This window comes from Phoxinus phoxinus (genome assembly GCF_949152265.1).
Source record: "Phoxinus phoxinus genome assembly, chromosome: 15".
NCBI classification, from domain to species: Eukaryota; Metazoa; Chordata; class Actinopteri; order Cypriniformes; family Leuciscidae; genus Phoxinus; species Phoxinus phoxinus.
The window spans coordinates 9,769,306-9,793,641 of NC_136890.1; the positions used below are offsets into that span (position 1 = coordinate 9,769,306).

The window sequence follows — 24,336 nt, forward strand, 5'->3', positions numbered from 1 at the left end:
TGATTCAGAGGTTGCTTCATCTTAAGTCCTTGCAGGAGCTGGCATTCTCTCCTCACATTACAATTTAAGACTAATATATTTATTGAAACCTGGAAGCCATAGAGAGAACATTTTTTCATTAAACAATAATATAATGCAATATTTGTAATTAAATTGTAGCTATATTTAGTCTTTATTCTTAAAAATGCATTATATCAGTATCACAATTGAATCCAAAATTATTATAATTGGTAAAACCTGAAAGCCCAAAAAAGAAAACTTCTATATTGTAGCCTATATATTTTTTAGGCAATGTACAATACCACTCAATATTATTAGGCCTATTATTAAATACTACAACACATTTTCTGATGGTAAGCCGTAAATGGGTCCCGCCATGGTCCCGCCTATCACGACATTCCCTGATCGGACTTCTCTTGGATACAAAATGTATTATTGTAAAATGTAAATAGGTTAGGCTATATGTAAAAACAAACAAAAAGTATTAGCGTAAAATGCTGCTGAACATTAGAGGACAGGACTGCGTACCGCTTTATGCTTTTCTGTAGGCTATTATCAGAGCCTGGCCTTGCCTTCAAGTGGCATTGGCTGAAACCATAGGCTGTAAAAAAAATACCCCGACTGGCTTGCACGCAGGAAGCGGAAGTGTTAAAGTAAGCGGAAGAGGTACTGGCCAGAACAACCGAAGAGCAAGGCGGAGCACGGGAACCGAATTGTGTCTTTTTAGCGATTGAAGTAAGAGTAAACGCCGTTCAGAACGTGAGTGTACTTTCCTTTTTCGTTATCCCTCCCCATGTGTCTTACATAACGTGTTTTCATTCCCTTGATTGAATAACTGGCCTATTGCCCTTTTTTTTTTGCTTGGCAGCGAAGGGATTTAGCAGGTTGCTAAGTTAAGTGCTTCAGGCCTCACTGTCTGCCTGACGCGGTGAATCATTACAAGGAAATATACGAGCTTACTGCTTGCATTTTGTGTTTGATAATAGTATAATGTTAGCAGTATTGTTTTGAAGATTGAGAATGATTATTACACGTTCTCTAAGAATTTCGTTATTTTTAATGAGGATGTGTATTTAGCCTGCTAGTTCACGTCAGAGCATGACAGTTCAAATGAATCGAGTGGCTGAACATACGACCGAGAAAATGACAAATTATGAAAGCTGCGGCACAGTCCTATTAAAATACGCATTTATCTAACGTTACTATTTTGACTGTTGTCATGTTATTTTGCCCTTAAGCAGACTTTTTATAATAAATACGACAGGTGAGTAACTTCATTTGTCGTGCAGATGAACTTTGTGCAGACATTTTACATTCATAACCGTTATATTACACACAGCATGAAATAATAATGTTAGAAAAAGCATAATATGGGCACTTTAAACATGCCATAATTTTTTTCTGCTGTTAAATCGTTCTCAGTTTCCCATCACTTTCTTTCTCTGTGAGATCACAAACCTGTGTAGGGACGGCGATTGACGCATATTTTACATGCAAAATGCACGATTCGTTTCCGATTCACAAGCTCATTCATTTTCGCGAACATCCCTAGTACTACACCGCCCATGGTGCTGGTAGCGGTATTTTGGTAAACATGTGCTGCACGTATTTCTTGCAATAACAAAATTAATCAGGGATGCATACACCAATATGACAACTTTGGCAGATACCTGATTTTCTTTATATTAAAAAGTAAATAACCATTTGGCTGATAAACCTAAATGTTTTATTTTTATATAAAATTATTTTTTGAGAACCTGATTACAAAAATAAGGCTCACCATTAAAAGCCATGTCCCAAGCACTTCAACATAAATAGTACAGTAGCCTATAGTGAACCAGTGTAAGATTCCTTATCTTTTAAAATGTTTTTTTACACCCCTATGGCAGTTTTATTATATAAAAAAGAAAACTGTACCTTACAATTTAAAAAAAAAAGCCTGAATAATGCAAACATGTCATTGAACTACATTAATTGCATATAAAGAATCAAAATGCATGTGCACAAATAAAATGGAACAGCCCATGCACATTGCACAGACAATTAAATGATTTGAATTAAACCACATTTTTAATTAACATATTAAATATTTTATAAAAAATAAATATCTAAAGTAAATATTATTTTTTCAAATAACAGCACTGAGCTGAAAACCGAAGTGCTTTGTGGGTTAATTAACTCAACAAAATGCATCCTATATGAGATTAAAGGATTAGTTCACTGAATTTCTTTCCTCTGCTGAACACAAAGGAAGATATTTAGAAGAATGTCAGTAACTAGACAGTTTTTGGTTCCCATTGACTTCCATAGTAGGAAAAAAATATACTATGGAAGTCAATGGGAACCAAAAACTGTCTGGTTACTGACATTCTTCTAAATATCTTCCTTTGTGTTCAGCAGAGGAAAGAAATTCATACAGGTTTGAAACAATTTAAGGGTGAGTATATGATGACAGAATTTTCATTTTAAAAGTGAACTAATCCTTTAAAGGGTTAGTTCACCCAAAATTTTTAATTCTGTCAGTAATTGACCCTTATGTTGTTCCAACCCCGTAAGACTTTCGTTCATCTTCGGAACACAAATTGAGATATTTTTGATTAAATCTGAGAGCTGTCTGACCCCTTCATAGGCTTCTAGGCAATTTCATTCTGCCGGTCCAGAAAAGTTAGTAAAAACATCGTTCAAATAGTCCAAGTGACTACAGTGGCTCAAACTTAAGTTTATTAAGCGACGAGAATACTTTTTGTGTGCAAAAAAACAAAAATAACGACTTAATTCAACTATTAATTTTCTTCCGTGTGGGATTCTGACCTGTTTGGGTGAACTAGCCTAACCCTTTAATCGGCTATTTATACAACATAATATTACAACTTGTATCTGCACAAAATGACAAGCTGTTACAAACTAAAAGCAAGTGTGTTACATGTTTCTGTCTTGTGCTTTCAAAACCTTAAATTCCATTTAATTTAGTGGTTTATGTGAAATACTGTCCTCATACCAATTCGTATCTGATTCTCAGTGTAAAATGGACAAGAGTGACCTGGTGCAGAAAGCCAAGCTCGCCGAGCAGGCCGAGCGCTATGATGACATGGCAGGAGCTATGAAGGCTGTTACCGAGGGCGGCGTGGAGCTTTCGAATGAAGAGCGCAACCTGCTCTCCGTGGCGTACAAGAACGTGGTAGGCGCCCGCCGCTCCTCCTGGCGTGTCATCTCGAGCATTGAGCAGAAAACCGAGGGGAATGAGAAGAAGCAGCAAATGGCACGCGAGTACCGTGAAAAGATTGAGACTGAACTGCAGGACATCTGCAATGATGTGCTGGTATCTTAATTTCTTTCTCTTGACTTTCTAAACCTTTTATGATGACATCAAATGTAGGGCTGCAACTTCAAATTGCTTAAAATCGATTATTACCGATAATGAAAATAATCGACAATGAATTTGATTATCAATTAAGTCTGCTCGGAAACCATCACCCAGTCACGTCGCTTTACAGCAGTGAAAACTGAATGATCCAGTGACAAAACGCATATGGAAAATAGCGGAGGACACAGAGTGAGCTACTGTGGGAAAGGTACATGATCCAAGTTTTCCAAAACATGAGTGCTTTATATTTATAAGCCCTTCAAACAAAAACAAGTGTTTACCGCCTTGTCCTGTCGTGCTTTGACAGTTGCGTGTGCTGTTTAATGCGTTTGACACGTTTCTTGCGCATAACTTACATTTTATGGTTAGAACCTTTTATATAAAATTTTGAAAGTCCCGTGAGTATTTCCTATTAGCATATTCGGACAACAAGGGTCTTGTTAAACTTTAATGTTCAATGAACGAGTGCTGGTGGGTGCATGCGTGTCAAACAGACGGAGCGCAGTAGAATAGAGTGCAATAATACTGACTAAAATACACATTTTGCTAAATACATTTTATTTAATTCTACATGTAACACAAGTTATCATATTTATGAGAGCAGTAACAGTAAAGGCACTATTGTATAATTCTGATTATACTAAAATACAAACTTTGTTTTTAGAAATAAGTGTGGGTTTAAAATTCTTCATGTAACACAATTCATTATTTATAAAAGCTGTAACAGTAAATGCACTATAGTTGGAATAGCACATAAATGTAATATTGTGTTCAGATGAGTGAATGTGTGTGTTCTTCATACCTCATAGAAGTTACGTTTTGTTCATTATAATTTAATTTAGTCGTTTTAATTTTTTGCTTTAAAATAGTCAGCAACTGATTGCAAGCTGATTTTAGGTTTAGAATGTAATGTTTGTATTTCTAACACGTTTTTTTTTTCTTGTAATGAATAGTATAGCCTGCAAAGATGCATTCACTATACTTGTTTTCATAGGCTTTAGGCTATATTATACTTTGTTTATAAGATGGCATTTGTAGGATATGGAATAACGTTTAAAATAATGGATTAAATTACTTTTTAATTTAATACTTTTTATTTTTTTCATCCCATTAATCCCCCAAAATCGATTTATTAAAATAATTATTAGTTGCAGCCCTAATCAAATGATTCTGAATATGTTCACCCTTAAACACATTTTCTTAAATAAAAAATATTTATTGTTCAGTTGTCAAAGAACAGTTAATTTCTTTTTTAATGTTAACAAGAAGATTAAAATGTCATTCATTATGTTTAACCTTTCTTCAGAAAGATAGGGACATTTTCCATAATATGAGCCATCCTGATGCTCCCAACTTATCTTGACAGGGTCTTTTGGAGAAGTTCTTAATTCCCAATGCTTCTCAAGCAGAGAGCAAGGTGTTTTATCTGAAAATGAAAGGTGATTACTATAGATACTTATCTGAGGTTGCATCTGGAGAAACTAAGACCGGTAAGTGCATTGTAAAATTGGTTTCCCTTTTTCTTAAATAAAAATGGTCATTGGTTGATTTGACTGTTCTATCCATCTATCCATCCATCTATTAGACATGTGGCGTCATACGGTAATACGATATATCATAATAATAAACATGCATGTTATTTTTATCGTGGGCACTAGTGCTGTTTACCAACTAAACAGGAGATACAACGTGTTTTATTTATTATTTGACTTGACTGTCTTTTGTCTATTTAATTTTAAAATGCCTTTTAAACTAGATACAACCGCACACGATACCACTTTAGGGGCCGTTCACATATCGCGTTTTATGCTTGTGCTAATTAGTTATTTCAAATGTATAATAGAAGCATCTCAACAGGTCATGTGACAAAAATCAGCGGCCTTTCCGTAACGACATGGAAAGCTCGGCCAAACAGCTGATCATAGCTGTACAGGGCGGCTTTTTATTTCTCATCTCAATTAATATATCTAGTAGTAAAGCTAATGCAAGGGCTAGAAATGAATGAATTCTTTGATACTTCCTCGTCATCTTGGAGGGCACAGTTTGCACCGCTTTCTCATTTCCACAAGCGCGTGCTTTCCCGTTGCGTCTGTCGTTGCTATGCAATAGGGATGGGACGGTATGAAAATTTCATATCACGATTATAGTGACCAAAATTATCGTGATTATCAATATTATCACGGTTTTGTTAAAACGAGATGAAAGTGTTCAAAAATAACTGATGCTCACACTGAAAATATTTCAACAAGTTTTATATTTGAAAATCAACAAACAACAAATAAAACAAGCAGCTCTATTATATGCACTTATTAAAGCAAGATTCTATTCTGTGGCATTTCCTTCATTATAATGACCGTCGTCAATAGCAACGCATTCACAACACAGCGCACATCCATGCATCACAACGGGCGCGCGCTCTCGTTTCATTCAAATGCAACTTGCCGTCTTGCGTCTCCGTTTTTGATTGTATTGAAAATTAAATCAGAGTTGATTTATTGTTTACAGAGTTTGATAATATTGTTGTGATCATCTTGTCTGGACGATTGTTTTGTACGCTGTACTAAATGGATTTATAAACAGGTAAGATTTAAAACATTAATCTCAATTCAATATGTCCCCGTAATTATGTGGTAAAAAAAAAAAGTTTACAATGAATCTATACATTATTATCCCATAAATGGCACTCTTAATAATAGTCTTGTTTGAACTTGTTCGTTCGTCTTTGGTTCAAAGCCACTTGCTGCAAACTTTTCTTCGCGGAAGCTTCACGTTTATTTCAAGCGAGTGAGAAACATTATTTCAACTTAAAACAACATTTTGTGCCCAATTATTTCCCAGACGTAGTTTTGGTATTGAAGTCAAAGTTAACTTGCCTTGCGTTCGCTATAAATGTTAGCCTACAGCTTAACAGTGGGTGATGGTCACACAAGACGACTCGGCAGATTTGAAGTGTTTATATTGCAGCAACTTTTTGTTTTGCAGACAGGGTGACCATCCTCGATTAGGTTTCCCTCAGGACTTTTGTAAAAGCCAAAATATGACCACACCTCAGATTTGGTCCTCTTAAAAGGCTGAAAAATCTCACGAGCACGGTCACTGCCATCCGCCATTCCTTCTCGAATAAAAACACAACATTGCGCGCTGCGCCTGCGTCAGACTGATGCTGGCTGGACAGGATTTACAGTGAGCTATTAAAATCGCGATAATCAAACACGGTTTTAATGATAATTAAATTTTAAACGATAATACTAACCGTCAGTACATTTCATCGTGGTTTATCGTGAAACCGGTAATCGTCCCATCCCTACTATGCAACCATGAACAGAGGCGCGCATGCCTGGAAAACGAGTTTGCACGCGCAAAAAATGCGCTATGTGAACGGCTCTTTCCTCTCTTCTTTCATCAGCAGCGCCGCCGGTTGCCATGCTTTTATGAAGAGGAAGCAACTGTGCACCGTTCGGACAGCACATCAAGAACCGGATTAACCCGATACTTCGGTACTTAAGAAAAGCTGGTACCGTAACCATAAAAAAAATGTAATACCGAAATGGTACTGAAGATGGGTCTTGATGTAGTGTTTAAAGGGGTCATGACATGAGAAACCAAATTTGCCTTGATCTTTTAGTATATAAGAGGTCTTTGTACCATTAAAACGTCCTGCAAGTTTCATAGCTTAAGACTTCCTCCCCATTATAAACGAATAATTTATTTAATCAAGCTCTAAATACAGCTCGTTCTGGATTCATGGTAAGAAGTGACGTCACGGTACGAAGTGACGTACCAGCGTTTGCATATGACCGCCTCCAGGCACAAGACAACTACGCTTTAAGCGCAAGACCACTACGCTCATTTCGTATCGTTGTCGCGCTGCGCGCCTTACAAGTGTTCAGTCGACGGACAGCGAGTGGGTCTGTGTACAGGGAAATTACGATGCCGCAAAGATGTGCTGTTCCTGGCTGTGGACAAACAACATCTTTGAATACGCTGCGAAAGATCCAGTCGTCAGGGGAAAATGGATGCACTTTATTTTTTGCGGACGTCTCAGTCACAGCAGTGTTAGTTTAAGCGTTTGTTCTATACATGTGAAGGATGACTGTTTTGAGAACAAATCCCAAAATGATGCTGGCTTTGCCAGAAAACTGTTGCTCAAAGATAAGTCCGTGCCGACTATTCTGGGCTCAACAACGACGACGCAAAATGTAAGTAATGTGTTTAAAACTTTAAAATACTTTTTAAATACGCTGAATCCGCACAGGTTCTGGCTGGGGGCGTTAATAATTGATGTAGGGCTGCAACTAACGATTATTTTAATAATCGATTAATCTGTCGATTATTTTTTCGATTAATCGGATAAAAATAAAATTAAAAAAAGCATTCATTTCCAACCCTTTATTCAAAAACAGAACTGACAGTGCAAATTCACAGTGCAAAAAAATCTTCAGAAAGTGCACAAACAGGTCGCTCCTTGATAGGGATGCACCGATACCATTTTTTCAGAACCGTTCCGATACCAAAAATTCTGAGTATCGACCGATACCAATACCAATCCTATACCAGGGCAATTTTTTTTAAAAATCAAGTAGAATTTCTATAACTATGTGTGTTGAACTGATAATCACTATTTTGTGTGTTAAACACAATCTACTTAATACAGACAACTTCATTACAAAAAAATAAAATAATAATAATAATACCATAAATGCTATTATAAACTAGATTAGTGGATAATTAAGCATACAATTTAGTCTAGAAAAATCACAAGCGCACACTAATTGTATTAAATCTGACCATGAAAAAACATTTAGTGAGGAACAAATATTAGAATAAGTGTAACACTAAATTTGGTAAAACGTTACACATTGCTCTTTGTATTGATGTAAAATACATTCATGAAAAACAAGATAACAAAAATCTAAAATATTAATTATTTTATAGCCTACTATAAAATTGAGACATGTTTTAAATGTATAGCACAGCGGTTTAATGAGGCAGCAACATGATGGATAGTACAGAACTAGAAAGGCTATTAATAATCGTTCAATGCGTCGCTGTATTATGATATGAAAGGCTCCAATACAGTGCGGCACAAAATGCTTATGCGCATCGCGAGCGCAGAATGATGCGCTTGAAGCAACACGAGTCACAGCGCGCAGCGCGTCGAGTCCACATTGAAAAGTTAAAATCACAAAGGAAAGGCATATTGAAGCGTAGTGTATTATACAGTATCTATCTATGCAATAGTTTATTGAGCATTTTCTTTTAACAGTTTTAAATGTCAGTTACTGTGCGCGTGAAGAACAATTATATTGCTGACTCTACTCCAGTGTTGAGAGAAACCCGGTAGAAAGTACCAGTCAGGATTTGTCAGGATTCCCCTTGAATCAGAATAAATTCTCAAATTATGTTGTACTTTAAAATCTTGAATTAAATATATTTGCATACATTCATGTTGGTTCTGTTCTGTTTACCCCAAGGGGGGTTATTGCTGCTCTCCCTGCTCTTATCCATGCTAGGCTGCATGGATGCGCAGGGAGTTCTCGCCCAGAACGGAGCCATACCACCAATCCAAATTGTTTGCTAATTGTCAATCGTATTTGATTATAGTGGTCCTGACAGAAATACAAAAACGCAATATTAAATAAATAAATAAAAAGCGCTAAATGTTAACGGGCTACGGGATGGTGCAAATACAGGCAGACTTTGAATGTGATTATTGAATTTGGTTGAAGAGGTAGTAACATTGCAGCAAAACTGTCATAAATGTCTCAAAAAGGGACATATCCCTCTGGTGCAGAGAAAAGAAAAAAGGAAACCGAGTAAGAGAAAAAACAGCAAAATAAAGATATGTTAAGAAAATGAATGTAAACTAGGCTATGTTGCGAACTAACGTTAGCTGGCTAGTTAATAAACATAGCCTAGGTAGCATATCTTCTTGTTTTAGTTGCTGGTCCCCATTGACATCCATAGTAGGAAAAAATATACTATAGAAGTCACTGGGTGAACAGCAACTGTTTGGTTACCCACATTCTTCAAAATACCTTTCATGTTCAACAGAAGAAAGAAATCAATTTGGGTTTAAAACAACTTAAGAGTGAGTAAATGATGAGACTAATGAAGGCAATTTATGCCTCTCAAGGTTCAAACAAACGGCTGGGCAACCGCGTTAGTCATTACGTTGTGCGTCAAGGGTTTACTCTTTTACTCGCGATGAAGTTTAAAAATTTATATTTTTTTTACACAAATGCATCGATTCACTTCAGAAGGCCTTGATTAACCCCCGGAGAAGCGTGGAGCACTTTAATCATGAATAGATGCGCTTTGATGGACTTCCAAAGACATACAGCCATTTACTCCCATTATCAAGCTTGGAAGAGCCAGGATTTTTTGTTTTTATATATAACTCCAATTGTATTCGTCTGAAAATACATTAACACTCGGTATGTAACCGACACACAATGAATACGTCCTTGGACGTAACAACACTCTTGATTACAAACACAAAATGAATACGTCCTTGGACGTAACAAGATGAATATCATATACGTCTGAAAGATGAATATCATATACACCTAGGATGGCTTCAGGGTGAGTAAATCATGGGCTAATTTTCATTTTTGGGTGAACTATCCTTTTAACGTGCTCCGGCCCGCTAATTCGCACAACAACAGTGTCTGCTGGCTCGATAACGCAAACCTCGAAATAGGTTCCAAGGTGCAAGCATTTAAAATTAAAAAGTTATCTCTGTGCAAACCTGTGAAAATGCGGACGCCGTGCACATGCGCATTAAGTGTTTAGTCTATGGTATGCGCGTTTGAATATATATATTTAAAGCGATTTACCGCTATACTGTGGGAATTTCTTGCTTTTCAACCGCGGTAAGAAAAAATCCATACCGTCCCAGCCCTAACTGTTACATTAAAAAAAACCATAGAAGGGTAAAAACAAAAACATAAAACCATATAAGGGTAATCATACCTCATTGGTATGATTTAAGCAACATAGCTACAACTAGAAAAATTAAAATTTTTTTAGATTTATAGATTTGTTAGATATAGATTGTTAGATTTATAATATGCGAATAATCAAGCATTGACAATACTCAATCGTATTGGTGGCATCGAAGGGCCCCCAAATAAAAGTCTGTTTAGGGCCCCATAAAGGCTTGGCCCGGCCCTGCTGTCAACTGTTATAGTGCAGACGTGATGTGAAGCTATTTGTGCATTTTGATAGGGACAGAGTAAGAGTGCGATGATTCACTCAAAGCTGTTTGTGAAATTGCGTCTCACAGAAGGTTTAAAGGGCACCTATTATGACATTTAAAATGTTCCTAATGTTGTTGTGGGAGTCCCCAACAACAGTTTTACATGCATGCAATGACAAAAAAACACTTTTGTTGTCATATAATATGCATTTATTTTTACCTGATTTGCTCACCGACTCCCAAATGATTCGTTCAACGACTCATTTTTCCAAACCCCTCCTTTGCGCGACGCTAATCTGCGTTGATTGGTCAGATGACCCAGCAGTGTTTACAGAGATAATACTTATTGTTTAACACGGAGTACAATGATGCTTTTATCAATTAAATTGTGTTATAATAATGATTATAGTCCACTGCTTTGTAGTTTGTAGTTAAAAACTAAAAATAAGATGAAGAATTTAATGTTATGTTAGCGAGCATAGCCCAGAGTTCATATTGTAAAAGCACAATCAGTCTTTGTTTGCATTAGCCCGATTAAGCATAATGTTTTTACAAAAAAAAAAAAAAAAATGCAGTTAGGCTACGCTACGAGGTATTACTCTATTCTTTAAGACAACTCCGAAAACAACGACAAACACTTCACATATCTCAATACAATTGTCATTGAAGACCTAAAAGCTAAACGGTGCTTACACAACAAACAAAATAATTATTAAGCATGCTACATAAAACATAAAAGCAACAATTATTAATATATAGCACTTACAGGTTGTGATACGGAGGAGGAAGCTGATGCAAATACACTTGGAACTGAACCTTCCTTCAATATCAGCCGGCTCGTGAATCCAAGTTTGATTGCATTTAAGTTGGTAAAGCAATCGTCTTCAAAATGGCGCGAACAAAGCACAAGGCTCGGACTATACTTCTGTGGTATAGTGAATTGTAGCCACTTAGTCTTCAAATGCTCCTCGTTGGGCAGATGAAAAAAGTTGTTTTTTGAGTCGCACTTCAGAACACAGCATCTCGTCGCCCTGATGTTTTCAAGTTTTCCCTGGCCTTGGAGCGCAATAAGGGAGCGTATCGTATTCAAATAACTTGACAAGTTGACGTCATCTAGTCAGAGAAAAAGCTTCGGTCTTCTAACGATTCATAAAAATGACTCCGAGTCGACTCTTACTTTTGAAAGACAATAACTTTATATACGGTGCACTTTCATATTTCAAACTTTGCAGGATGTTTTTGTTCACTTAGATCTATGTTACACACTACATGAAAGGTAAATTTCAAAATTCCATAATAGGTGCCCTTTAAAAATACTTTAGTTATTTAATAAAGAAAAATGAATTGTACCTCACCTTCAGTATTATAATTATTTTACCCGTGCCAAGCCAATAGACTCCCATGCAAACATGATATTTTTCCATAGTTACATTTAATTAGCACTTCTTAGATGCCGTTGTTTTGACTTATTTAACCTCTTGACGCTCACTGTCCAGACCTCGGGCTTGATGTCACTTTGTTTACCATGGTAAACATTTACTATATAGGATACGGTCTAAAAATATTAATGATGATAAATTATACATCATTTGAACGTTTTAAGGGTTTAGTTTCAATCTATTTTACAATGTAGATGCTCCATCAATAGTAATATTCTAGATTGTGTTGGGAGTGCAAAATAGCGATGGCGAGATGAATCCAATCCGTCACACTTGTTTAAAATTTCCTTGACAAAAACATCCAACACCACTTTTTGTCCACAAAAGCATTAAATCTGTGAAATATTGATAATATTGTCCATTGTTTATGCCAGATTTCGTCTGAACGATCTGCTATCCATCATTGTTCCAAATCACTGTTTATTATAAGTTTTATTGCTTTTAGTCACGCTGCTCTCGTCTGGTCAGTCCGTTTCAAGCAAAGTCTCACTCGCCGGCCATATTTGCAAAGCCTCTGGGCAGCCATTTCAAGCATCCAAGACCAAGTCTTACCTATTTGAATGGGGGAATCCTTAAATCTCAAAAACTGCTTGCCGAACTCACAATTAAATAACATATTTCAAGTGAGCAACAAAATCTGACATAACTTTCACATTAATGTTGTTTCTTATGCACAAATAGTGTTAAAAGGGCTTTTTTTTTTTTTCAGGCTTTGGGCCTTTTTCAGGCCAATGCGCAGGTACAGTCCTAAGCGTGAGACTTCTAACGGCAGCTGCGGTGACGCAATGACTTTACCAATCAACAATTGTCTCTTTTACTTTAGAAGGCCGGACTATTACACCATATTGCGTGTTGCAGTTTCTCCCATTTATACGTAATAGGAGTGAACCGTATTTCTATATAGTCTTTGGACAAGGTATAATTTCAGTTTTGGGCTCAAAGGGGTTTTGTGTATCAAGAGGTTTAGTGTCGTCTTTGTGAATACAAAATGAATAAGCTACTACAGGGAAACATGTCAGCACTGTTGATGCTCTTCTTCGTAACCAAAAATGTATACTAGATTAGCAGTAGCATTTGTTCAGCTGAAATATTGAGAGGCAGATTGTTGTTGAATAACTTTTACTACAACTGGTTTAATTTATCACCTGAGAATACAACCCTCTGAACATCATCATGAAGAGTTCCGTTACCCAAATTTTATTCAAGAAACGTTATTTTCGGTTTTGGTCTTTCAGCTAAATTTGAACTAACGTTTTCTGCACACACACACACAAAAAAAAATCACTATTGTTTCACTATTATCTTTTGTCATGTCATGTGACAGTATTACGTTAAATTAAAAAAAATAAATTATTTTCTAATAAATCTTTACGATTTTGGTGCTGTGATGAACACCATTCCAAATACAAAAATCAAAATGGCTGTTTAAATAATTGAAATACCGTTCAGAAACAGAATGTAGCACAGCTGCTTTGTTTATGTGGGTTACTGGGGTAAAAGCTGCATTTCTTCTGTTCCATAAGTGCCATCTACTGTCAGAGAGTGAATGTGCATTTTCATTCAGTGTGCCGCCTCTCGTTCGGCTAGCTTCCCATCAGTGTTCTAAAAATCGGAATAATTCGTAATGTCCACGATAGTGATCGTTATAGTGCCCACGATAACAATACAGTGCATGTTCATTATTGTGCTATATCGTATTACTTTATGAATGAATGAGGCATTTATATTTATATCGGGAATGTCTACTATCTGTCTGACTGTATGACAATTATATTAAATTAATTATAAAGTATATTTGGCTTTTATGAATGTGATCAACGAAAGTATTTTTTGTTGTTGTTCTCAGCCACGGTTGAGAGCTCTCAGAAGGCTTACCAGGATGCTTTTGAGATAAGCAAGAAGGATATGCAGCCCACGCACCCCATACGGTTGGGTCTTGCCCTCAACTTTTCAGTTTTTTACTACGAGATCCTCAACTCTCCTGAGAATGCCTGTCACCTCGCCAAGACAGTTAGTATCTAAATGACTCAAGCATAAGGGGCTGTTCACACAGGACAAGTTCTTGTTTAACAAAAGCTGGGTTGTTTTCAACTTGCCAAACAATGGGACAAGAGACAGTTGCCAAAAACGGCCATGCGTGTTTACTTTTTTTTTTTTTTTTGATAGATGTAACAATACATCCTGTGTAAACAGCCTCTAGTCTATACACTTCATCACATAAATGTGTATTTTATTTATTTTACTACATTGAATGATGTTTGACCCATATCCATTAGAAGCACCAGTGTATTTCACTCATTCAGCCAAAATGAGAAATTTGAGCTTCTGTTACAGGCTTTTGATGAAGCTATTGCTGAGCTTGACACTTTAAATGAGGACTCCTACAAAGACAGCACATTGATCATGCAGCTTCTAAGGGACAACCTCACTGTGAGTCCTCCGTCACACATTTTGCACCAGTTATGTCTTTCATTGCTTTATTAACTCATATATTATATTGATTGTTATACCTGCAGCTTTGGACGTCAGAAAACCAGGGTGACGAAGCAGGTGATAATGAGAACTAGGGGAGCCGCACTGATCTCCAAACACCCACACATCCATTTTAAATACACAAATGGCTTCCACCAACCCTTCACCTCATTCCACCCAAAACCACCCACCCCTCTCCATTCAGTTCCCAGCCCCCTCCCCTATACCTTCTGATTGATGATCAGCACCCGCAGGAAGACACTCAGCGAAGCCCCTTACAGACACCAGTGGCTGGGAGGGGGGTGGGTCACAGGGTGACATGCTGACATTATAGCAGGTCCAGTCATTTTGTTTGTGAATTTAATGTGTACTGATTATCTAACCCTGTCCATTACGTGTCTCTGAGTGTCTGTAAGTGACTGCCGCTAACAGAGAGTAACTGAGTGGCTGTGTGAGCGTGTGCGTTTGTATGCATGTGTTGGAAAATAAAAGTGAGTGAATTGGGGATCATGGGTTGTGAACTCTAATCGTCCTACCTGATAATTCCCTTTTGTTCCACTTTAGCTGGTTGTGCATTTATCATCCTCTTTTCTTTCTTTTTTTTTCTTTTTTGTTACGATCATATTTTTTTAGTATAATTCATTGGTATTTACAGGTTTTATTGTATGGTTATTAAACTGGCAGTTTATTTTCACCAAATACTAATTCTGACTTCTCTGGTTTCTTGTTTGAGTCTATTCTGATTAATCTGTATTTTAAATTTCATATTCATAAGCACAGGCAATGTCATTTGTTAACATTGATGAGAGGACACTAACGTATTTCAAACTATTTAAATGGTAACTTGAATGCGTAAAGACAGTAAAGTTCTCTTTCAAACAAAGCCCTACAGTAAATGTTAAATATTTTCTGCTTCGACATGATACTCTTAAAATACCTGAAAGTCTATATAAATCATCAGAAGTTAAAACATTTAAACAAGTTTATGTGGCTGGAATGGCATGTTTGAAAAGTCCCATATTTTTTGCCACCAGGTGAAAATACTTCCCGTTCAAAAGTTTGGGATGAGTACGATTTTTTTTATTTTGAGAGAAATTAATACTTAGAAATCTTTGGTAACAAATGTCAATTTTAAATAATTGTTTTAAACGTTGATAGTTTTAAATGTTGTTTTCACATTAGAATGATTTCTTTATTGTAGGGGTGCTTAAAACTCAGCTTTGCCATCACAGGAATAAATTAAATCTTAAAATATACTTAAATAGAAAAGTTATCTTTAATTGTTATATTTCACAATATTACTGTATTTTACCACATCAAATAAATCCAGCCTTGGATTAGAAAACTAACTAGACTAAAAAAAAAATCTGCATGCGTCCAAATGGTAATGTTTTTGAAAATAGAGTAGGTTAGCGAAAAGGGAATTACAGTTTAACCAATTTTGTATAAAAAGTTTCACAAGGTAGCACCTTACTGCAGCATAAAGTTTTTGCACCTTACTGCAGCATAAAGTTGATTTATCATAAAGATAAATCAAGTCACTTTTATTTATATAGTGCTTTATACAATACAGATTGTTTCAAAGTAGCTTTACAGTGATAACAGGAAAATTATGCATTTCGTCTGTTGTTCAGCTGAAGTCAGTTCAGTGTTAATTCAATTCCGTTGTAAAGATTTTTTTTTTTAATTTTCATTGTCTAGTTTAGTTCTCATACAACAACATCAGTACAGTCAACAGTCAAATCAATAAAATTGTTGAATAATAAGTGTCCTAAACTAATCAAGCCAGAGGCACATAAAAAAAAAAAACAATGTAATAATTGGTAAATTATGTAAAGCTGATGTTTATAAACACTTTGCTTAAGTCACCATTAAATCAAAGTAGGTCATTCTTATATTGTTATGGATTGTTGTAGATTAAATTATACATTTATGCGTACACATTATTATTATTATTTTAATTAATGTGCCTTCGTAATCTTTAAATAAAATAACTTCCCCTCCCGTCAGCACATCAAAAGTGGAAAAGATGTTGATAGAGAACCGAAGAGCCCAAATCCATAAGAACAGCAAACGTATTCTGCAAGACAGGGGGAGAAAATCAACATCAATCTAGCCTGATGAGTGAGTACATGAGTAGGCCTAAAACCAAATCAAAACTAATCAACAGATTAGAAAACTAACTCAAGTATGCAAATTCATTGCTCTGTACAGTAACACTTACATTTAGATGCACAGGAGTATAAGATGTACAGGTATTTGAATGTGCCGACACATGGATCCGAGAAGACACTGTTGGAGGCTAATATGGAGCATCTGTTTTTCCCTTCACATCTACACCATAAAAATACCAATTAATAAAACATAAACTTGATTAAAAAAAAACTTTGCTTGATTCTATTATTGTTAAATTATTTGTATTACTCTTCTGGGAGGAAACTCTTAGCTGGTCTCCCAGCCTGATCAGGATAGTTTGGATTGTTTGTTTGTTTGTTTTTATCAGGGTAAAGACTGAATTACCTGTGGAAATTTGTACATTGTGCATGTAAACTGACCCATTAGCGACTATTGTCTGTGAATTTAAGGCGTAGCAGTCAGTTTTGACAATCTGAGAAGCAGGTCGTCCAGCAGAACACGTGCTGCTATCAGTTCGCCCATAGTTAGCGCTGTGAATGTGTATGGCAGTTCCATCCTCTGAAAACAATAGTTCAACTTTTTATAATCTCCTGGATGAAAAAAAGTAATTATATACTATAACTTTTACCATTTAGAAATAAACTGGATTATCAGCTGAAATATTAAAAATAAGCAACACAGTCAAGTAACAACAGAATACACACCACACTTCAGGTCATTAGTTTCATGTTCACAGACCAAGCTTGAACCTACAGAAAAAGGAGAGATGTTGTTAAAGCAATAAAACATTTTTTTTAAGTAAAACTGTCTTTTTGAGTTATTGTTTGCTGTGTATACTGTGATCATGCCTTTCAAAAGCATATCAAATGGACACTGAAGTTTATGTGGAAAAAGTGTGCTTAGCTGTACTGATTGTGCCCTTGTAGTGTACTTCAAATCTTACTACTTCTTTTTTTTTTAGATACTTGCAGATAATGTAATATTAATTCAACTAAAGGTCACTTAAGTACACAAGTACAAGAGAGAACACTTGCTTGACTAGCCTATGTTTTTATAGCACACGACACAAAAGGAAAATGCACTTTGTAACATGAACCATATTTCAAAGACAACAGAATAAATAATTAAATTACATTATAAAACTGTAAATCCTACTTAAGTGGGCCAAAAAGCATTATAAAGTTCAGTTAATTGAATTAAATATAAATTTAAGCTATTTAATTGCAACTAAATTTAAGTATATTTAATTTACATGCAATTAAGTATCCAAAAACATTACATTCTGTTCAAACAGGATAAACCAGGAGCAACAGGATAAGAAATACTCACGAATTTCAAGTGGGAGGCAAAAATAGGAGATTGCAAGGTACTTGTAAATCCCAACGCAAGGATCAGTAAAGATCGTATGTGTCGCAAAAACCTCACAACTTTCCAGGCCATTGCAGCTTTAATGTCAAAGAAAGGAGGCTTACATTAGTCATTGCATATTAATATACCAACTAACTAGGGCTGACTTCTAATAGTCGAGGATTCGACGATTCGATTCGGGGAGGTCTGATTCGACTATGAACCTCATAGTCGAATACATGGGCGTCAGTTTGGTTTGAAATGTGCTGGGGACAGAGACGCATTCGCATTTTCAGAAGGGCTGGGTACAATTTTATTTATTTTTTCGCTTTCGCGCAGGTCATGTTTTGAAAGACGATGTCCTGTAGCTTACTAATGTAAATAAATAAAAATGTATTAAAAAATCTGCTTCACATTTTCAGCAGGGCTGCGGAGCGGCTGTGGGTTGACTCCACACGGTTCTCATGTGCGTTAAAAAGCTTTACGTGGTTTAATGTACCTAAACAACGATTACCAAATTTCCCTCTCATATTGCTCCTCATAACCACTGAAAATGGTAAAAAAAAATCGAACCCGGAGTCCAATTATTATGGACGTTATCTGATATTAAGCGTTTCTGCTTCACATTTTCAGCAGGGCTGCGGAGCGGCTGTGAGTTGACTCCACGCGGTTCTCATGTGCGTTAAAAAGCTTTACGTGGTTTAATGTAGCCTACCTAAACAACGATCACCAAATTTCTCTCTCATATTGCTCCTCATGTTTATGAAATGTTATGATATATGTGTGATATGTGTTTTTTAGCTCTTTTGTTTGAAATGGAAAAAATCTAGCTGCTATCTAAAAAAAAAAAGAAAAAAAAAAAAGGTTCGACTATCAGTCGACTATGGCAAAATCTAACGAATCAGATTCGACTATGAAAATCCTTAGTCGAAAACAGCCCTACAACTAACAAAATAAGTTTGAAGAACATTTAAAAACATTATTTCTGAATGTTCTGTCAATGTTTTTAAATGTTTTCTCTAACATGTTATGCAAACGTTAGAGAAAACGTGGGAATATTACTGAAAGTTTCAAACTTAGGCACAGAATCAGTTTTCCATATTTGTGAAATCAGCCTCTTGGTAATTATTATACCAAATAACATAGCTTGTCTTTCACATATATCATACTTCTTGAAATTACTAGATATCCCAAGAATAACTGAGATTGGACATGGTTTGAATTTTTTTTTTTTTTTTTTAAATGCTTCAGAAAACAATGAAGCAATGAACTTTCTATTAACATTACTGGAAGAAATTTGTTCATAACTTTGTGAGAACCTTGCCAGAATGTTCTGAGAATGTCCCTTGTTAGCTGTGATGGTATTTGAAGAAGACCAAGAATATATATGTACCTAAAAAATACCTAATTAAATTTAAAGCAATTTGATCCATCTACCTTTTCGACACAGGAGCCAGTGCATTGGGAGAATAGCACTTGGTGTTTTGGAGCTGACTGGATGGACGTCCATCCGAGCAGGTGATTTTATCTGTACGTCCATAGTTTGCAGTATTTATCTGAATCTTACCATTATCTTCATGGAGATAAAAAAAAAGCATTTCTTAAATTAATCAATGTGATCTGATTTCTTGAAACAAAATAAGAGTTGGGTAAAAATACCTCACCACATTTCAAATAACCGTATCCACCATGACAAGTCACACTTATTTCTGGAAGAAGTAAGAGTACAGAAGATGGTTATAGGCTTACACAGAGATGTAAATGGAGGAGAGAGAGAGAAAAAAAATCAGACCTGCTTGGATGCAAATGTAGTTGGTAGTGTAGTACTTGTAGGTTCCATAACATGGATCTTGTGCTGCAAGTCCTTGAGTGTTTAACTCACACTCTCTCAGTCCATTACATCTTTTAAAGGATAATAAATAATCCAATATCACTAACAAATCAACTAACTAACCACAGAGTAAGCAAGAGACTAATTATATTCTTCTGTCTGGAGTCACAAGCAAAATGACAATGAAAAAGATATTTACTGTTTAGAGACCGCAGGAACATCTATTGAACACTGAGTATTAGATGTTTCGCCTTGTGGTCGTCCAACACTGCAAATTCGGCTGCTTGTGCGGCCATATCTTGCTGATTTTACACTGATCACACCAGAGTCTGAATATAAGAAAAGCATCATTAATGGATTACTGTTAAAACAATTACAAAAATAGAATATATAATAAATAACTTAGGAGATTGTAACTACAACTCCTTACCACAACTTAGACGCTGGACAGACCCATCATCACACGTAACTACTGTCTCTGAAAAATTAAAGAGCCCCCTTGAAGGTATTATTTGTCATTTGTAACAAGCTAATTGGCAAAATACTAAATAATAATAATAAAAAATACAGTATGGTGACATATTGACGCCACGACCCCCACACACAAACAAAAACATGACATTTAAAACTGAACTACACAATTAAGACATAATCTTTGCTTAACTGGTGATTGTTGATGTTGTTCATGGTTAAATGACATACCTGCAGAAATCAGCAATCTGGAGTCTAGCACCACTGTAAGACAACAACATAAGATAAATGATTAAAATGCCTGTGCAATGCAAATTTTGAAGCCATTCACACTATTCTTGATCCTAAAAATGAACAGAACAGAGCTGTTGAAATGTCTAAAAGTGCAGTTCAGAATTTACTGTGCATCTGATTGGACTTAGAAACTTACAAGTAAGCATAAGGACACTGAGCGAGAACATGGTGCTGCTGTTGGTGTACATGTATCCTCTAATAAGTTGATTCATATTTATATGGCCTGTTGTCTGATTGTTTATAAGATAAGATTTTCTGATTGCTCTTCCAATGTTCCGTCTAAACATATTTGAAAGTAAATACATCCGTGTAAGAATGTGATCTTGTGCAAACACTTCCTATTGTTATAGAAACTCCCTATGAGACTTGGGAAAACATATGCACAGGATGTCATAAGGGCATCAACAGTCATAATTGGAAAGAGTTTGACTGGAAAACAAAAATCAGGTTTTTTAGAACACCACAGGTGATATCAAAATGTGTGGATAATCCAGAAGCAGATAAATGTTGGAGGTAGTGTGGGAAGGTAGGAGACCACACACACATACTTTGGAAATGTCCAAAATTAGTTACATTTTGGCAAGGGGTTAAGGATGAGATTATGAACATTTTGCAGACCTGCCTTTTACTCCCTTGTATTTTTTGCTTGAAGGAATACCCCAAGATTTTTGTAGTCAAAACCAGAGATACTGTATATTCTGCATTATGTGCACGAAAAACAATTACAATTAATTGGCTGAAGCAACACCGACCAAAAATGAGTCAATGGAGAGAAAAACTTCTCTTCATGTAAATATCTATTTACAAAATGGAACATATGACTGCCCAACTCCAACTGAAACTGGACATTTTCATACAAAGGTGGACACCTTTAGTAGTATATTGAGGCATTGAGGGTGAACTGAATGGTGTGAAACTTTTACTTAAATAAACTTCCTGAACAATTTCTTAGGCTTTATAGTGCCAATATTTCCCGTAAAAATGTGATCTTGTGCAAACACTCTCATTTGTTTAAGAAACTTCCTTAACAATTTATGCAAATATTTCCTGTAAAAAAAAAGTATCTTGTGCAAACGTCTCTGGTTACGTATGTAACCTTAGTTCCCTGAGAGGGAACGAAACGTTGCATTTACGCAATGGGAATACTTCCAAGTGTTGCGTCATGAAGCACGTGTATAATCAGTCCAATGAAAGAGCGAGACGTCATAGGCGGGTGACGTCATAGACCAGGAAACTATAAAACTCACCTGAACGCAGTGCGTGACAGCTTCTGATAAGCCTGAAGCAAGTCGGTCAGGGCATGCAGGAAGTATGGCAGGCGAACGCACCGTTTCGTTCCCTCTCAGGGAACTAAGGTTACATACGTAACCAGAGACATTCCCTATCAAGGGAACTCCCGCTGCGTTTACGCAATGGGAACCCCATACCCACTACGCCATAATAACAAGTGCCCGTTCTGTGTGAAGTCCTTGCGCACACTAGAAGCAAGCAACCTAGCCCCAGGAGTGGAGAGGTCTAAGTCATAAAATTTGACAAATGTATGCGGTGAAGACCAGCCTGCCGCATCACAAACGTCGTGAAGGGAAACTCCCGAAATTAGAGCCATAGAGGCAGCCATACTCCTCGTAGAATGGGCCCGGACAGCCAAAGGTGAAGGCTGTCCGGCTGCTTCATAAGCAAGTGAGATAGCCTCAACTACTCACTTGCTCATTATCTGTTTAGATGCAGGGCAACCTAACTAGGTAACCCAAAGCAAACAAATAATTGCTCTTATATATGCTACAGGGCAGCTCTGTGGACATAAGCATCCAAAGCCCAGACAGGGCATAACAGATTAAGTTTTTCCTGATCTGGGGTATTAGGTGGAGGACAGAAGGCCTGCAGCACAAATGACCCGCAAATTTAGTAGGGACCTAGAAATACAACCCGGCCTGGGGTGAAGAAAGACTATCACCATACCAGGTGCAAATCCAAGTACGTGCAGGCCTCAGCCTCATGTACCACGGAGAAAACGAAATTAAGGATCTCTCCTCAGAGATAACCCAGCAAAGAAACATTCATTGCAGAAATCAAGTACTGTACCATCAGGGCAGATAACAAGATTCAGAAGGTGTTCTCCGCACCAGGCAGAGAACAGTTTCTATTTCAATGCATATTCAGTATTCTCGTGGAGGGAGCTCTAGACTGGAGTATGGTCTCCACGACCTTGGTCGAGAGACCTGAATCTATGAGATGGGCCTCCTCAGAGGCCGAGCCCACAGTATCCATAACTCCGGAAGAGGGTGAAATATTGTGTCCCTGATTGGGACGCTAAGTCCCTCCTGATCGGAATCTCCAAGGGAGAGCCATGTAACGTAAATGACTCGGACTCTGGGTCCATGCGAATTAGCTCAATAGGGAATTTTGGAAATATTAATAATCATAACTCATGGTCATAATTAATAAATCGCACATACATTTACTTTATCAATTTTCGGTATTTACCTATTAACTGATCTGGTCTCGTTTTTAAAATCAGTCACTTGTCCACCAAGTGTACCTATGTAAGATAGCTTATCACAGATCAGCAAAGGGTATTACCGTGTTTACAAACTCCAAGACAGTTTATCTTCTGGCCATGAACATAAGACTTTCTGAGTTTATGAATTAAAACTACTCAAAGTAGTCTATAATATCGAGCGTGTAGCTTAATTAGATCTTTGGCATTTCAGTGACTTCATAAAATGGGTTTTTCAAACACAGAGACAGTCAAAGTATGAATGGGTTTTAATAAATGTCAAAACTAGAGATTACATGAGCTACAACTATAGGCTAAACGTACGTAAAAATGCAAACAATAAAACAAACAAACATTTAAACAAACAAGAACATAAGAAATAGCGTGATCAGAGTGGATGAAATGAAAGAGAGAAAATAAGAAGAGAGAAAGAGAAAGCTGGTAATAATTACAGACAGGAACCTAATTTCAAGAGACACCTGGAATCAGCTTTAAAGAGGTCAATACTTGCTAGTTTGTTCTCTGTTCGGGTGATGCTGAGAGGCAGGGAGCGCGGACGGTGTCCTGTTTCTGCTGCGTCTTCCGGTGTCGCGGGAAGCTCAAAAGGCTCACTGAATGTAACGTTATCGGAAAATAAGATTCATCTCCCGTGAAGGAAGAGGCGAATAACTTAGTTGCAAGAACGGCAGCTACGACTCAAACATGTGTTGTCCGAGTGAGCAGGCCGGTGCCCTTCTCAGATGTTCCTTGGAGAAGCGTTGCGTGGGGGAGAAGAGGCAGGAGGTGAGGTCAGAGAGCGAGAAGCTCGCTGGAGAGGCTTGTTTTCTTCAGGAGCCGTAAGAGAGTTGGATAGCGTTGGAAAGAGAGAGAAGCTCTACCTTTTAAAAACATATGTTTACGCCTTCTTTTTGGGACAACAGCAAATCGGATCTTATGATCTGGAGCGGGAAAGATGTTTCTTTGTGAAGAAACGCCTACTTTGACTATGTCATGTGAGAGATCAAATTTAACATTCATATTTAGAAATATGGTATTTCCTAGAATAAATGCATATTATTGTACTTTGCAGACAAGATTCGACTCCGACATGTTTTTCCCATTACAATGACACCTCGAATGACGTTTTTTGGATGAAAGAAATACAGGGTTACCTAATTTCCTCATAATCACTAGCATAGTGATATTTGATTAACATAATAACGTTGCATATATATATACCTCAGACATTATCTTGACCAATTATACACATAAAAATATATATATCAAGAACATTGCTATTGGATC

At 36.7% G+C, this 24,336-nt stretch overlaps 2 protein-coding genes across 3 annotated transcripts; one reads left to right on the plus strand and one right to left on the minus strand.

Annotated features, from left to right (window-relative positions):
* Window positions 1–335: 335 nt before the first annotated feature.
* ywhabb (tyrosine 3-monooxygenase/tryptophan 5-monooxygenase activation protein, beta polypeptide b) lies at window positions 336–17,398 on the plus strand. 2 transcript variants are annotated; one of them, XM_079637431.1, is made up of 6 exons: window positions 336–759; window positions 3,020–3,319; window positions 4,731–4,854; window positions 13,851–14,014; window positions 14,339–14,434; window positions 14,521–17,398. In XM_079637431.1, exons 2-6 carry the CDS (start codon window positions 3,026–3,028, stop codon window positions 14,569–14,571), a joined length of 729 nt encoding a protein of 242 aa, XP_079493557.1. In that variant the 5' UTR covers window positions 336–759; window positions 3,020–3,025; the 3' UTR covers window positions 14,572–17,398. The 2 variants fall into 2 exon arrangements, with proteins under 2 accessions (XP_079493557.1, XP_079493558.1); XM_079637432.1 differs by having other exon boundaries at window positions 636–735; window positions 14,521–15,195.
* LOC307011573 (L-rhamnose-binding lectin CSL2-like) lies at window positions 16,005–20,762 on the minus strand. Its single transcript, XM_079637427.1, has 12 exons — window positions 20,692–20,762; window positions 20,493–20,525; window positions 20,221–20,268; window positions 19,990–20,119; window positions 19,752–19,861; window positions 19,624–19,668; window positions 19,397–19,532; window positions 17,942–18,057; window positions 17,317–17,361; window positions 17,032–17,170; window positions 16,701–16,810; window positions 16,005–16,556 (listed from the first exon to the last, which is right to left on the minus strand). Coding segments are annotated over exons 1-12 (966 nt in total). The 5' UTR covers window positions 20,744–20,762; the 3' UTR covers window positions 16,005–16,554.
* Window positions 20,763–24,336: the final 3,574 nt, after the last annotated feature.

Excerpts from the sequence above, each read along its gene's own strand:
- LOC307011573 (XM_079637427.1), bottom strand. The coding sequence starts at position 20,743 with ATGTACACCAACAGCAGCACCATGTTCTCGCTCAGTGTCCTTATGCTT. Across the intron at positions 18,058-19,396 it reads CTGGCTCCTGTGTCGAAAAG|CTGCAATGGCCTGGAAAGTT; the intron begins GTAGATGGATCA and ends TTGACATTAAAG. Across the intron at positions 17,362-17,941 it reads TTGCCTCCCACTTGAAATTC|GTTCAAGCTTGGTCTGTGAA; the intron begins GTGAGTATTTCT and ends CTTTTTCTGTAG.
- ywhabb (XM_079637431.1), top strand. The coding sequence starts at position 3,026 with ATGGACAAGAGTGACCTGGTGCAGAAAGCCAAGCTCGCCGAGCAGGCC. Across the intron at positions 3,320-4,730 it reads ACATCTGCAATGATGTGCTG|GGTCTTTTGGAGAAGTTCTT; the intron begins GTATCTTAATTT and ends TTATCTTGACAG. Across the intron at positions 14,435-14,520 it reads TTCTAAGGGACAACCTCACT|CTTTGGACGTCAGAAAACCA; the intron begins GTGAGTCCTCCG and ends TTATACCTGCAG.